Source organism: Mustelus asterias, unplaced genomic scaffold (genome assembly GCF_964213995.1).
Source record: "Mustelus asterias unplaced genomic scaffold, sMusAst1.hap1.1 HAP1_SCAFFOLD_310, whole genome shotgun sequence".
NCBI lineage: Eukaryota > Metazoa > Chordata > Chondrichthyes > Carcharhiniformes > Triakidae > Mustelus > Mustelus asterias.
The window spans coordinates 465,203-481,425 of NW_027590274.1; the positions used below are offsets into that span (position 1 = coordinate 465,203).

General features: G+C 46.1%; 1 protein-coding gene across 1 annotated transcript; it reads left to right on the top strand.

Annotated features, from left to right (window-relative positions):
• Positions 1-1,158: 1,158 nt before the first annotated feature.
• LOC144486262 (uncharacterized) lies at positions 1,159-15,467 on the top strand. The gene is made up of 6 exons (XM_078204332.1): positions 1,159-1,526; positions 1,610-1,811; positions 5,194-5,258; positions 7,077-7,511; positions 13,634-14,704; positions 15,443-15,467. The coding sequence occupies exons 1-6, from the start codon at positions 1,159-1,161 to the stop codon at positions 15,465-15,467; spliced, it is 2,166 nt and encodes a 721-aa protein (XP_078060458.1).
• Positions 15,468-16,223: the final 756 nt, after the last annotated feature.

The following is a 16,223-nucleotide window of genomic DNA, read 5'->3' on the forward strand; positions in this document are numbered from 1 at the left end:
GATAGGCTGGTATTGTTTTTCTTGGAGCAGAGAAGGGTGAGGGGGACCTGATTGAGGTGTATAAAATTCTGAGGGGCACAGATAGGGGGCATAGGAAGGAACTTTTCTCTTTAGTCGAGGGGTCAATAATCAGGGGCCTGGATTTAATTTCAGGAGCAGGAGGTTTATAGGAGAAGTGAGGAGAAATCTTTTGACCCAGAGGGGGTGAGAATCTGGCACTCAGTGCCTGAAAGAGTAGTAGAGGTGGGAAGCTTCACAACATTTAAGAAGAATTTAGTTAAGCTTTTGAAATGCCATGGCATACAAGGTTACGCACAAAGAGTGGAAAATGGGATTGGAATAGAACGGTCCTTGATGGCCTGTGCAAACATGATGGGCCGAAGGGCCTCTTTCCATGCTGTAAAACTCCACGTTAGCAGCAAGTTCAATATCATCATCAGTCACAACCCCCCTGTATCTTCACTAACAGAAACAATCCATTTAAAACATTTTTAGTCGAGGAATGTAGCTGTTAGGAATATTTCTGTTAGGCCGGCATCCTGCATGGAGATTTCCAGCTGTGTGTGTCCAGAACAGGAAGCAGTGAGCATGGATCTGTCAATCAGCCTCAATCAGCACCTTCAGGAGAATTGGAAGGGTGAATATTAGATACAGCAGAGTGAGAATGGAGGGAGAGTGAGTGGGATGGAGATTTACAGCTTTTGGAGAATGAGGGAGGAAAGAATGTTCCATAGAAACTAGAATTGTTCTGAATTTCTATCCTGTAATGACACTGATCACTTCTGTAAACTCCTTTTACAGGATATTGGAAGGGGAGGATTTACAGACAGAAATCTCAAACATAATGTCACATCAACATCTGACATCTTCACTCAATTCATTGGGATCTGAATATATCGATCTTTGATTCTCGAAGGAGAAATGTTTCCCTGTTCTGTCTGCTTCAAAAACTTTAATCATTTGTGTGACTGGAAAAGCACCAAGGCACTGATACACCCAACTGAGAGCATTCCAGTGCACTGAGAGTGGTAAGAGCTTTAACCAGTTACACTGTCTGAAAATACATCGCAGCATTCACAGCGGGGAGGGACTGTACCCGTGTTCTGTGTGAGATTTAACTGATTGTTTAACCTGGAGAGTCACAAGGACACCCGCACCATGGAGAAACCGTGGAAATGTGGGGACTGTGGGAAGGGATTCATATCCCCATCTCAGCTGGAAGCTCATCGGCGCAGTCACACTGGGGAGAGACCATTCACTTGCTGTGTCTGTGGCAAGGGATTCAGTCAGTTATCGAATCTGCAGACACACCAGCGAGTTCACACTGGGGAGAGGCCTTTCACCTGCTCTCACTGTGGGGAGGGATTCATTCGGTTATCCAGCCTGCAGACACATCAGCAAGTTCATTCTGGCGAGAGACCGTTCACCTGCTCTCAGTGTGGGAAGAGATTCACTCAGACATCCCACTTACGAAAACACCAGCGAGTTCACACTGGGGAGAGACCGTTCACCTGCTCTCAGTGTGGGGACGATTCACTCAGTCATCCGCCCTGCGGAGACACCAACGAGTTCACACTGGGGAGAAGCTGTTCAGTTGCTCTCAGTGTCTAAAGGGATTCACTCAATTATCCCACCTGCAGACACATCAGCAAGTTCACACTGGGGAGAGGCCGTTCACCTGCTCTCAGTGTGGAAAGGGGTTCACTCAGTCATCCACCCTGCGGAGACACCAGCGAGTTCACACTGGGCAGAGACCATTCACCTGCTCTCAGTGTGGGAAGAGTTTCAGAACTTCATCCGCCCTGCTGAGACACCAACCAATTCACAAGTGATTCCAGAGGTTGGATTCTGCTGACATTGTTTCTGCTTTCAATTACATCCAGGACTGCATTTTGTTCATTCTCACAGTTGGTCAATGGGGAGGGTCGGAGGGTTTCTTTCTGCTGGACTGGCCAGTCTCATGACTTTGCCTCCCGTGGGCTGAGTCTTGTTGCGAATACCTGGTTTCAAATTTCACACGGATCACAGAGTGACAGGGTGTTAGGAAGTTAAGACATGTTCAGTCAGCATTTCTATTTGAAACACCGCCTAAATGCCAATCGAATTTCCTTTGCAATAGTTTGTTGTTTCCACTTCCTCCACGCTCGTAGGCAGCGAGTTCCAGAACATTACCATTCGCTGCATCAAAATATTCTTCCTCACATCCCCCCCCCCCTGCATCTCTGACCCAAAACCATAAATCTGTGTCCCCCTCGTCCTTGTCCCGTCAGCTAATGGGAACAGCTTTTCTTTGTCCAACTTATCTCAACCTGTCAGAATTTTGTCCACCTATATCAAATCTCCCCCTCAACCTCCTTTGCTCCATGGAGAACCCCAGCCTGACATTGACAATAAAGAACAAACTGGTGACAGTCTGGAATGTGTAGCTGGAAAACCCTCCCTAACAGCACTGTGGGTGTACTTACAGTAGTTCAAGAAGGCAGTGTTGGGGTTGACCATGGCTGAGGCAGCTACATACAGCCACATATTCTGTTATAATTGAAGGACTGCAGATTGAATGTGAGGCATTATGGGACTGGACTATCTTGACCACATTCCTGTGACTGCTCAGTTTCTGCAATCACGGACCATTAAAGCTGCTTAGCAGGGCCCCGATAGAGGATGTGGTGAGAATATTTACTCAGAATGAGTTCGAATTAAACTTATTCCAGAACACTGGCTGGTGTTCAGCAGCTGATATACCCGAATTTGTAAAAAGAGGGTCTGACCAATCAACAAACCACGGTAGGTAGTCGGTTAAGAAGTGAAGGAGCGTTCTCAGGCATTGTTTAAATTATTTTATCATAAATTTGTGATGAGAACTGTGAGGGACTTGTGACCCAATAGTCGGTGAGGTGACGGTATACTCCAAGTAGCACTGGACTGAAAAGCAGACCTCTGAGAGTCGATTCTAATGGTTATAATCCTACCCAAGCATGGTCAGTGAAAAATCAGAGCTCAAGTGGGGACCGGACAGGTCTCTTACCTGCCATTTGGAAACTAAAAAGAAGAAACATATTGATAAAATAATTAGAGAATAGAGCCAACGTTTCAAGTCTGAATGACACTTCGTAAGAGCTCTTATGAAGGGACATCTAGACTCGAAATATTGGCTCTATTCTCTCTCCACAGATGCTATCAGACCCGCTGAGATTTTCCAGCATTTTCTGGGTTTTTTTTCAGATTCCAGCATCCACAGTATTTCACTTTTATGATAAAATGATTCGATCTGATTGGAATCCCCACGACCCTCCCGCATTGTTCTGACTCTACCAGCTGGGCTGTGGAATTAATTGGATAGATCTTCCAGAGAGCCAGCAGAGACATAATGAGCCAAATGATTTCTATTTATGCTGTATCATTCTCTAAAAGAGTGAATATTCAGTATCAGGGACAGAGAGAAGAACCAGTGACTGTGCGATTGAACCCAGCCAGAATCAGCACCATAAAGGGAGGAGTGAGAGGGAAACGGTGTAAAAGCTTTGAAACCATTACATGGTCCTGCAGCAGAACTTTGAGAAATGGAGCACAGCAATGTACCAATTCTCAATAATTCATTAATTTACCTCAAATGCTAACAATGTTATTTTTGAATTAACTGTATGAGGTTTCAATGGCGGTTATTACCCAGCATTCACTGCGGGTGTGAAAGTGCCCTATTCACTCCACAGGAGCCCAGTGCGCAGGCGCAGCGCTGTATCTGGGGCATGCGCAGTGCCACTTTGCTCGGAGCCCTGCGAGTGCTGGAGACGCTTATTTCAAGGGGTGAGAATCGGTGGGGCGGAGGGAGGAATGGAACCGGGAGCCGAGGTGGGGAGGGAACAGAGGCTTCACAAACATCTGCTGCAGGCCGCAAGGCCTGAATTAGAGCCTTCTGGTCCCGGGTTTGCAGCTCCGGGGATTTTATCCGGGATCAGGCCCAGTGCCGTAGCCGCCATTTTTGTTTAGCGTGGAGCAGAGCGCATGCGCGGCCAGTGGGCGGAGCTTCAGGATTTGGGTGACCAGGAGAGACAATGTTTGAGTTATTGACTGATAGGCCGGGTTAATGGATGCTGCCTTTCCCGGGGGAAGGTGCTGCAGGGGGAATGTGCGGCCATTGGAATAACAGAATAAAAACATGATCAAAATTAGGAGCAGGAGGGGGCATCTAGACCCATCGAGGCTGCTCCGCCATTCAGTAAACACATGACTTAACTCAATTTTCCTCCAGCCCCAACCTCTCTAACTCATCACTCCCTGGTCGGTAAAATGGTATATAACACAGTTTTGAATATACTCAATGAGCCGGCCTCTACTGTTCAATGAGGGAGAGAGTTTCACAGCTTACTGAACTTCTGAGAGAAGCAATTTCTCCTCATCTCTGTCTTAGATCATTATTTTTAAATTGTTCTCGCAGTTCCAGATTCCCTGTTGAGGGGTAAACCCTTTCAGCGTTGACTCTGTCAAGCACCTTCAGAATCTCATATGTTTCAGTAAGATCACATCTCATTTATTTAAAATCCAATGAGCATAGATGCACCCTGCCTAACCTTTCCTCATAAAACAGACCCCTTCATGCCCAAAATCAGCGAGTGAACCTTGTCTGAATTGCTTCCAATGTAAGTATATTCCATCTTAAGTAATCTTATGCTAGAAAACAGGAGAGGAGAATGTTATGGATTTATATTCAGGACTGACAAATGACTGTTGGAGGTAACACAGTGGTTAGCACTTCTGTCTCATAGCGCCAGAGACCCGGTTCAATTCCAGCCTCGGGTGATTGTCTGTATGGAGTTTGCACATTCTCCCTCTGTCCATGTGGGTTTCCTCTGGGAGCTCTGGTTTCCTCCCACATTCCAAAGATGTGCAGGTTAGGTTGATCGATAGTGCTAAATTGTCCCTTTGTGTCCCAAGATGAGGGGGAAGGAAAGGGGAGGATTAGTGATGTACGTACATCAGGTTACAGGGATAGGGTCTGAGTAAAGGTGCTGTTAGAAACTTGGTGCAGACTCAATGGCCTAAAAGGCCTCCTTCTGCACTGCAGAAATTCTGTGATTTTGGAATCTCCTTGGTTCGAAGAAGAGGATTTTCAAGCAATCTCAAACCCCCAAAAAATGTGTATCTCTTAATTTCAAGCCACAATTAACACATGACTCTTGTAATCTCCTTTTGCAGGGAGTTAGAATATTTGAAGATTGCAATTCTTCTCTGATTCCAGTGCTTCTGACATCTTTCCAGCCGCAGGTTTCAAATTAGAAAACACTGAAATTGTTTCAGAGGTGAGTATTGTTGAACATTTACCTATAATTTTGAATTTTCCTGCTGTGCTCTGTTATCTGTACTCTGGTTCCACATCTCTGGGGCTGGTGTGACTCCGTTACTGTGGATCTGAATCCATGTCCATCCATTGCTTTGTTTCACCTCTGCCCTCCCTGATCACCTCTCTGTCATTGTCAGTTCAGAGAAGGATCTGCAGGCTGATACCTGGGATGAAGGTGTTGTTTTGTGAGGAAAGTTTGGGACTGTACTGACTGGAGTTTAGAGGTGATCATAGTATTGACATCAGATTGTGAGGTAGTGATTAGTATCGATGAAGAGAGGATGTTTCCAATGTTGGGGATTCTAGAATTAGTGGGCAGATTGTCAAAATAAAGGGTCCCCCATTTCTGATGGCGAGGAGGAGAAATGTCTTCCCTCAGAGGGCCGTTAGTCTTTGCAATTCTCTTCCCCAGAGAGCAGTGGAGGCTGCATCATTAAATATACTCAAAACACAGAGATTTTTGATTGAAAAGGGAGTCAAGGGTGACAGGAAGAAAAGTGGAGTTCAGATCACAATCAGATCAGCCATGATCTTGATGGGGAGGTGATGGCCTTGTGGTATTATTGCTGGACTATTCATTCAGAAACTCAGCGAATGTTCTGGGGACCCGGGTTTGAATCCTGTCATAGAATCATAGAAATCCTACAGTACAGAAGGAGGCCATTCAGCCCATCGAGTCTGCACCGACAACAATCCCACCCCACAGCAGCTGGTGGAATTTGAATTCAATTAAAAATATCTGGAATTAAGAAATTCCTGATGACCATGAAACCCTTTCGATTGTCGGAAAAACCTATCTGGTTCACAAATGTCCTTCAGGGAATGAAATCTGCCATCCTTAATTGGTCTGGCCTACATGTGACTCCAAAGCCACAACAATGTGGTTGACTCTCAACTGCCCTCCAAGGGCTACTGGGGATGGGTAATAAATGCTGGCCAGCCAGCAACATCCATGTCCCATGAATGAATAAAAAAAATTCAATTGAACAGCTTGGTGAGCTGAAGTTCTAACTATTTCTTACGATCTGTCAGGAACATGAAATGGTGAGTGTCGATCAGCATTAATTAGCACCTTCAGGAGAATTGGGTGGGTGTATATTAAAGTTTATTTATTAGTCACAAGTAAGGTTTATATTAACACTGCAATGAAGTTACTGTGAAATTCCCCTAGTCATCACACTCTGGCACCTGTTCGGGTCAATGCACCGAACCAACACGTCTTTCAGAATGTGGGAGGAAACCCACGCAGACACGGGGAGAATGTGCAAACTCCACACAGACAGTGACCCAAGCTGGAAGTCGAACCCGGGTCCCTGGCACTGTGAGGCAGCAGTGCTAACCACTGTGCTACCGTGCTGCAGAATGCTAAATGGAATGAGAGAGAGAGTGTATGTGTGAGGGGCGTGGGTGGAGATTTAAAGAATGTTCCATAGAAACTACAATTGTCTGTTTTGAATTTCTATCATGTGCTGACAGTGATGATTTTATTGGAAGGAGAGGTTTGGAAAATGGAAATCTCAAAAGAGTCACTTGATTCATAAGGACGTGAAAATCATCAGCCTTTTTAACATCAGTGTGACTGGAAAAGCACTGAGATTCTCACACCCGTATCAGAGTGTTCCAGTGCACTGATTGTGGAGAGACACAAGGACTCCGACACCATGGAGAAACCATGGAAATGTGGAGACTGTGGGAAGGGATTCAGAGCCCCATCTGAGGTGGAATCTCATTGACGCAGTCACACCGGGGAGAGACCGTTCATATGCTCCACTTGTGGGAAGGGATTCAATCATTCATCGAATCTGCTGAGACACCAGCGAATTCACACTGAGGAGAGGCTAGTCACCTGCTCACAGTGTGGGAAGGGATTCAGAGATTCATCCACTCTGCTGACACACCAAAAGGTTCACACTGGGGAGAAGCCATTCACCTGTTGTGTGTGTGGAAAAGGATTCAGAGATTCATACACTTTGCTGACACACCACCTAGTTCACACTGGGGAGAAGCCATTCACCTGCCCTGAGTGTGGAAAGGGATTCACTCAGTCATCTAACTTGCTGACACACCAGAGAGTTCACACCGGGGAGAGGCCGTTCAACTGCTCAGTGTGTGGAAAAAGATTCACTCAGTCATCCGCTCTCCTGACACACCAGCGAATTCACACTGGAGAGAGGCCGTTCACCTGCTCTGTTTGTGGAAAGAGATTCACTCTGTCAGCCACCCTGATAGCACATCAGCGCATTCACACTGGGGAGAGGCCTTTCACCTGCTCCGTGTGTGGGAAGGGATTCACTCAATCATCAAATCTGCTGAAACACCAGCAAATTCACTTGGACACAAGCCTTTCACCTGCTCTGAGTTTGGGAAGTGATTCAGTGATTCATCCCAGTTGCTGAGACACCAGAGAGTTTACAAGTGATAACAGGGGTCGAATTCTGTTGTACTGGCCAGTGTAATATTGTAATAGGTGGATCTTCATTTTAAAAATTCAAATTGTATAACCTGAAATGTGAGAAACTGCAGAGCTGGCAGAAATTGTTTAAACAAACAACTAATTTTTAAAAGCTACTGGACATCATATTCTGCCAAACTCCAGCTCAAAAATAAGGCTCATTATATAATCTGATCAAGATCAGCAACAGAGAAAGCTGCAGACTCGATGGGCTGAATGGCCTCCTTCTGCACTGTAAGATTCTATGATTCTATGAGTTCACAAAATTAAAGTTAAAAGTTAAATTTATTTATTAGTCGCAAGTAAGGCTTACATTAACACTGCAATGAAGTTACTGTGAAATTCCCCGAGTCGCCACAGTCCGGCACCTGTTCAGGTCAATGCACCTAAACAGCGCATCTTTCAGACTGTGGGAGGAAACCAGAGCACCCGGAAGAAACCCACACAGACACGGGGAGAATGTGCAGACTCCACACAGACAGTGACCCAAGCTGGGAATTGAACCCGGGTCCCTGGCGCTGTGAGGCAGCAGTGCAGACAGACAGTCAAGAAATCATCAATTCCACTCCCACCCGGAGCTATGGGGATATATTTATACATTATCTCATTTCACAATAAAACCCACACACTGAGTTTCTGATTTGCTTCTGTTATTATTTTGGTGCCCAGCAGGTGGTCTCAGTGTGTGTGTGCGTGCGTGTGCGCATGAGTGCAGAAAGATAGAAACTAGAAGCAGGAGTAGGCCATTCGGCCCTCCGAGCCTGCCCCACCATTCATTTTGATCATGGCTGATCATCGAATTCAATATCCTGATTCCCCCCTTCCTCCCATATCCCTTGATCCCTTTAGTCACATGATCTATATCTAATTACTTCTTGAAATCATATATGCGTGTCTGTGAATGTATTTGTGCATCTGTGAGTTTGTCTGTATCTAGAATCATAGACGATTGACTCACCTGATGAAGGAGCAGCGCTCCAAAAACTTGTGATACCAAATAAACCTGTTGGATTTTAACCTGGTGATGTGAGACTTCTAACTCGAATCATAGAATCCAACAGTGGAGAAGGTGGCCATTCGGCCCATCGAGTCTGCATGACCACAATCCTATTCAGGCCCTATCCCCTTAACGCCATGCATTTACCCTAGCTAGTCCCCCTGACACTAAGGGGCAATTTAGCATGGCCAATCCACATAACCCGCCCATCTTTGATCTGTGGGAGGAAACTGGAGCATCCAGAGGGAACCCACGCAGACACGGGGAGAATGTGCAAACTCCACACAGACAGTGACCTGAAACTTGAATCGAACCCGGGTCCCTGGCGCTGTGAGGCAGCGGTGCTAAGCACTATGCCACAACGCAGTAATCCAGGGAACTGGATTAATTGTTGGATTACACAGTGATATGTTACAGAGCAGGAATCCAGGGGAACTGGATTAATTGTTAGATTACACAGTGATATGTTACAGAGCATTAATCCAGGAGAACTGGATTAATTGTTAGATTACACAGTGATATGTTACAGAGCAGAAATCCAGGAGAACTGGATTAATTGTTAGATTACACAGTGATATGTTACAGAGCAGTAATCCAGGAGAACTGGATTAATTGTTAGATTACACAGTGATATGTTACAGAGTCTTAAAATCTGAAATAAAACAGTCAATGTCACAAATAGTCAACAGGCCCAGCAGCTTCTATGGAGGCAGAAACAGAGTGAAACATACAGCCAAACATCCATATGAATGAGGAGCAGCAGTGGACCATTGGGCCCCTCTGCTCCAGCATTTGACAAGATCCCGACTGATCTGATTGAGGTCAGAACTCCACATTTCTGTCTCCCCCCAAATCCTGACTCTCTTGTCAATCAGGAATCCATTTATTCAGCCTTAAAAATATTCAATGACTCTGTCTCCACTCCTCTCTGGGGAAGAGAATTCCACAGACCAAAGACCCTCTGAGAGAGAGAGAAAAATCTCGTTCTCTCTGTCCCTAACGTTTCAAGTCCAATGCGCTCTCCAGAGCCACACAAAGAAAATCAGGATAAAAGCAAATTACTGTGAATGCTGGAATCTGAAACCAAAAGAGAAAATGCTGGAAAATCCCAGCAGGTCTGGCAGCATCCGTCAGGAGAGAAAAGTGCTGACGTTTCGAGTCCAGATGACCCTTTGTCAAAGACTGACCTCTGAAGAATTGAGAGAGAGAGGAGACAAAATGAAAGATCTGCAAACTGACAAATGTTTCATGGCCCAAGACCAAAGCGAGTTGTAATGGGACAAGTAAAGACACAAAAGATGTTCTGGATGAGGTGTGAATAGCCGGTGAGCAATAGTCTGGGGAGTAGGTACAGAGGAGATGTCAGGGGTAAGTTTTTCACTCAGAGGGTGGTGGGTAGTGGAATCGGCTGCCGTCAGTGGTGGTGCAGGCAAACTCAATACGGTCTTTTAAGAGACTTCTCGATGAGTACATGGAACTTAATAGGATTGAGGGTGATAGGTAAGCCTATATATAAGCCTAGGTAGGTAGGGACATGTCCGGCGCAACTTGTGGGCCGAAAGGCCTGTTTGTGCTGTATTTTTTTCTATGTTCTAAAAAACTCAATCAAATTTGTGAGACATGATTTTCCACTCACAAAGCCATGCTGTCCCGAATCAGTCCTTCCATCTCTAAATGCCTGTAGATCCTGTCTCTCAAAATATCTTTGAGCAACTTAGCCACTGCAGATGTGAGGCCCACCCACCAGCCTGTAGTTCCCAGACTTTTCCCTGCAGCCCTTCTTAAACAAAGGCACAACATTTGCCACCGTCCAATCTTCAGGCACCTCACCTGTGACTATCGATGATTCAAATATCTCTGCTCGGAGATCCGCAATTTCCTCTCTAGCCTCCCACAATGTCCTGGGATACACTTCAGCAGGTCCCCGGGATTTATCTACCTTGATGCACTTTAAGACTTCCAGCACCTCCTTCTCTGTTATATGTACACTCCTCAAGACATCACTATTTATTTCCTCAAGTTCCCTAACATCCATGCTTTTCTCAACAAAGGATTTCTCAAAGGATTGTGAATGAAGCCCAGTCCATTGCGCAAACCCGCCTCCCATCCATTGACTCTGTGTACACATCCGGCTGCCTCGGAAAAGCAGCCAGCATAATCAACCCTCGCACCCCGGACATTCACTCTTCCACCTATTTCCTTTGGGAAATGAAACAAAAGTCTGAGCTCACGTACCAACCAACTCAAGAACAGCTTCTTTCCTGTTGCCGTCAGACTTTTGATTGGACCTATCTCGCACTAAGTTAATCTTTCTGTCCACCTTAGCTATGACTGTAACACTAAGAACATAAGAAATAGGAGCAGGAGTAGGCCATCTGGCCCTTCGAGCCTGCCCCGCCATTCAACAAGATCATGGCTGATCTGAAGCGAATCAGTTCCACTTACCCGCCTGCTCCCCATAACCCCTAATTCCCTTATCGATCAGAAAACTATCTACCCGTGATTTAAACATATTCAACGAGGAAGCCTCCACCACTTCAATGGGCAGAGAATTCCAGAGATTCATTACATCCTGCACTCTCTCCTTTCCTTCTCTATGAACTGTATGCCTTGTCTTGATAGTGTGCAAGAAACAATTCTTTTCACTGTATACTAGTACATGTGACAATAATAAATCTAATCAAGTGCATCCTCTGATCTTGTGGAAGGGTGGGGAAGAAATTGCAGAGGCTCTTGCAGAGATATTTGCTTCATCCCTTTCCACTGGTGAAGTTCTGGAAGACTAGAGTGTGGCTAATGTTGTTCCGTTGTTTAAGAAGGGTTGCAAAGAGAAGCCTGGTAATTACAGGTCGGTGAACCTGACAACAGTGGCGGGTAAGTTACTGGAGAGGATTCTGGCCAACCTTTGGATAATCAAGGTCTGGTTAGGGATAGTTGTCAGAGATCCTGGGTACCAGCAACTTTAGGCATTCTTAGTCGACTTGAGTACAAACAGCACTGGACACCAGGCATAATCCAATGTGGGGCCTTTAATGACTTGTGCACAAGGAGAAACCCTGTGCAGCTGTCCCGCAAGTGGTTCTGATGTTACAGAAAAATAACTTGGCAATAATAGTCAATTACAGCAAATCAGAAACCAGGAATGTTTCTAATCCTTCATTGACGGACATATTCGCCAATTAAATCCTAGCTTTTCGCCCTTTCGCGTTCAAAATTGACTTCTGCTAATCTTTTATTTGCATAGCATATCCCCATATCTCGCCTTTGGTATTTGTTATGGAGAAATCTCGTCTTGCTCACCCTCTGGTGAAGGCCGAAAAGCAGAATGTTCTGGGGCCTACGTCAGTGAAGATTAGCCTGTTCATGCTGAAATAGCAGACACTGACTCCTTTGAAGGTCTGCAAGCCGATAAACATTTTCACTCGCTGTTAAAGAGAAGGCAGGAAACTTTAATCTGAGCATTTCCACATAGTCAGCACTGCTTCGTGCATGTGTTAGAGTGGGCCAAGGCTGAGGCAGCTGTCGTATATATATTTATAGAGTGAGAATAGACTAACATTTCGAGTCTGGATGACCCTTTGTCAGAGCTCTGATGAAGGGTCATCCAGACTTTAAATGTTGGCTCTATTCTCTCTCCACAGATGCTGTCAGACCTGCTGACATTTTCCAGCATTTTCTGTTTTTGTTTCAGATTCCAGCATCCGCAATATTTTGCTTTTATCTGTATTTATATATCCAAATGTGCTATGTTAACAAAATGGACCGTTACTAACCGTAATATAAAGCATCATGTGATTTAGCTGACTTGACCATATTCCTATAGTTATTCAGTCATTAAAGACACAGTCATGGAGCATTAAACTTGCCGAGCAGGGCCCCTTGTATCAACACACAGGCAGCTGCTTTGTGAGACTGCTGGCAGCACAGACAAGTCAGAGATTAGAGTGTCTTGAGAAGAGAGATTCATTGTGAAAGCTCAGGGACGGTTGATAAGATGTAGCAATTCTATGATTCTAATGAACATTCTTTCCTCTCATTCCCCAAAAGCTGTGAATCTCCATCCCACACACTCTCCCTCCATTCTCACTCTGCTGTATCTAATACTCACCCTCCCAATTCTCCTGAAGGTGCTGATTGAGGCTGATTGACAGATCCATGCTCACTGCTTCCTGTCCACCACACACAAATCATAAGAAACAGGAGCTGCAGTTGGCCATTCAGCCCATCGAATTGCCTCAACCATTCATTGAGAATTGGCTGATCTACCGCAGCATCATTTCCCACGCTATCCCCCAGATAGAGAGAGAATAGAGCCAATGTTTGGAGTCTGGAGAGAGGAAAGAATGTTCCATAGAAACTAGAATTGCGTGTTCTGAATTTCCATCCTGCACTGACACTGATGACCTCTGTAAACTTGTTTTACAGGATACTGAAAGAGGAATCACAGGCTGAAATCTCAAACGTCACATCTAGATCTGACAGAGTCACATTCCTTGGGACCTGAATATCATCGGCCTTTGAATCGAGGAGAAATGGTTGTCCGGTCTGATGACTTGAAAAGATTTCAAACATCAGTGACTGGAAAAGTGCCAACACACTGCCAGACTGGAGTGAGTGTGTTCCAGTGCACTGAGCTTGAACCAGTTACACAGCCTGAATAAATATCACACCATTCACAGCGGTGGGGAGGGGCGGGGACTGTTCTGTGTGTGGACGAGTCTTCAACTGAAGAGAGAGGAAAGGACACCTGCACCATGGAGAAACCATGGAAATGTGGGGACTGTGGGAAAAGATACAAAGTCCCATCCCTGCTGGAAGCTCATCGGCGCAGCCACACTGGGGAGAGACCATTTACTTGCTCTCAGTGTGGGGAGGGATTCACTCGGGTATCCCATCTGCAGAGACACCAGCGAGTTCACACTGGGGAGAAACCGTTCACCTGCTCTCAGTGTGAGAAGGGATTCACTGATTTATCCACCCTGCGGACGCACCAGCGAGTTCACACTGGGGAGAGGCCGTTCACCTGCTCTCAGTGTGAGAAGGGGTTCAGTCAATTATCTAACCTGCAGACACACCAGCGAGTTCACACTGGGGAGAGGCCGTTCACTTGCTCTCAGTGTGAGAAGGGATTCACTGATTTATCCACCCTGCGGACGCACCAGCGAGTTCACACTGGGGAGAGGCCGTTCACCTGCTCTCAGTGTGAGAAGGGGTTCAGTCAATTATCTAACCTGCAGAGACACCAGCGAGTTCACACTGGGGAGACACCGTTCACCTGCTCTCAGTGTGGGAAGGGATTCACTCGGTCATCCAGCCTGCAGGCACACCAGCGAGTTCACACTGGGGAGAAGCCGTTCACCTGCTCTCAGTGTGAGAAGGGATTCACTGATATTTCCACCCTGCGGAAACACCAGCGAGTTCACACTGGGGAGAGGCCGTTCACCTGCTCTCAGTGTGAGAAAGGGTTCAGTCAATTAGCTAACCTGCAGAGACACCAGCGAGTTCACACAGGGGAGAGACCTTTCACCTGCTCTCAGTGTGGGAAGGGATTCACTGATTTATCCACTCTGCGGAGACACCAGCGAGTTCACACTGGGGAGTGGCCATTCACCTGCTCTATGTGTGGGAAGGGGTTCAGTCAGTTAGCTAAGCTGGAGGCGCACCAGCGAGTTCACACTGGGGAGAGACCATTCACCTGCTCTCAGTGTGGGAAGGGATTCACTGATTTATTCACCCTGCGGTGTCACCAGCGAGTTCACACTGGGGACTGGCCGTTCACCTGCTCTCAGTGTGAGAAGGGATTCAGTCAGTTATCCAACCTGCGGATACACCAGCGAGTTCACACTGGGGAGAGGCCGTTCACCTGCTCTCAGTGTGGGAAGGGATTCATAGTTTCATCCCAGCTGCTGAAACACCAGCGAGTTCACGAGTGATTCCAGGGGTTGGATTCTGCTGTTATTCTTTCTGCTCTCAATTACATCCAGGACTGCATTTTGTTCATTCTCACAGTTGGTCAATGGGGAGGGTCGGAGGGTTTCTTTCTGTTGGACTGGCCGGTCTCATGTCTTTGCCTCCAGTGGGCTGATGCTCTTTGAGTCTTGTTGCGAATACCTGGTTTCAAATTTCACACGGATCACAGAGTGACAGGGTGTTAGGAAGTTAAGAGTCACTATTTCTGTTTGAAACTCCCCCAGATGCCCATCCAATTTCCTTTGTAATTGTTTATTGTCTCCACTTCCTCGACCCTCGTAGGCAGCGAGTTCCAGGTCATTACCATTCACTGCATCAAAATATTCTTCCTCACATCCCGCCTTCCTCTCTGACCCAAAACCATAAACCTGTGTCCCTCTCATCCTTGTCCCGTCAGCTAATGGGAACAGCTTTTCTTTGTCCACCTTATCTAAACCTGTCAGAATCTTGTCCACCTCTATCAAATCTCCCCTCAACCTCCTTTGCTCCAAGGAGAACAACCCCAGCCTGTCATTGACAATAAAGAACAAACGAACAGAATATGTTAATACCTGAAATCAAATGGGAATGTTTAATTTCTGATTTAAAGAAATCATGAATATATTGTCACGTACAATAAAGGGATTTGAATAACTCAGCTTGGGTGCAGTTGAATGAAATGTATCAATCTCGTATCCACCCACAGTCTAGAGGAAGTATGGAATGTGTAGCTGGAAATCCCTCCCTAACAGCACTGTGGGTGTACTTACACCTTCGGCATTATAGCAGTTCAGGAAGGCAGTGTTGGCGCTGATCGTGGCCGAGGCAGCTACAGACAGCCACATATCCTGTTATAACTGAAGGACTGCAGATTAAATGCGAGGCATTGTGGGACATGACTATCTTGACCACATTCCTGTGACTGCTCAGTTTCTGCAATCATGAACCATTAAAGCTGCTTAGCAGGGCTCTGAAAGAGGACCTGGTGAGAATATTTACTCATAATGAGTTAGAATTAAACTTATCCCAGGACCGGCTGGTGTTCAGTGGCTGAGATTCCTGAATGTGTAAAAAGGGGGTCTGATCAATCAACAAACAGTGGTAGGTAGTTAGTTAAGAAGCGTTCTCATGCATTATTTGAATTATTTTATCATAAATTTGTGATCAGAACTGTGAGGGACTTGTAACCCAATAGTTGTTGAATTGACGGTAAACTCCAAGTAGCACTGGACTGAAAAGGGGGTCTGACCAAGAAGTGAAGTGATCTCAAGGCATTGTTTAAATTACATCATCATTGGCCAACTTCCCCTTTGTGATGTCACAGTGGAGCCATCCTTGAATCAGCCAATAGGAATCACTCTGCTCCGCGGTGACGCCCCGGGTTCCAGTGAGCAGGCCCGGGCGCGCGGACCCGGGAGCCCCGCCCCCACCCATCGTTCCCCTCCCCCTGCACCACATCGAGCTAAGGTTTCCAGGCTGGCGGCTCC

Coding starts and splice junctions, on each gene's coding strand:
- LOC144486262 (XM_078204332.1), top strand. CDS start 1,159: ATGGAGAAACCGTGGAAATGTGGGGACTGTGGGAAGGGATTCATATCC. Junction 1,812..5,193: donor CTTCATCCGCCCTGCTGAGA/CACCAACCAATT, acceptor CTCCTTTTGCAG/GGAGTTAGAATATTTGAAGA. Junction 5,259..7,076: donor CTTCTGACATCTTTCCAGCC/GCAGGTTTCAAA, acceptor TCATTGACGCAG/TCACACCGGGGAGAGACCGT.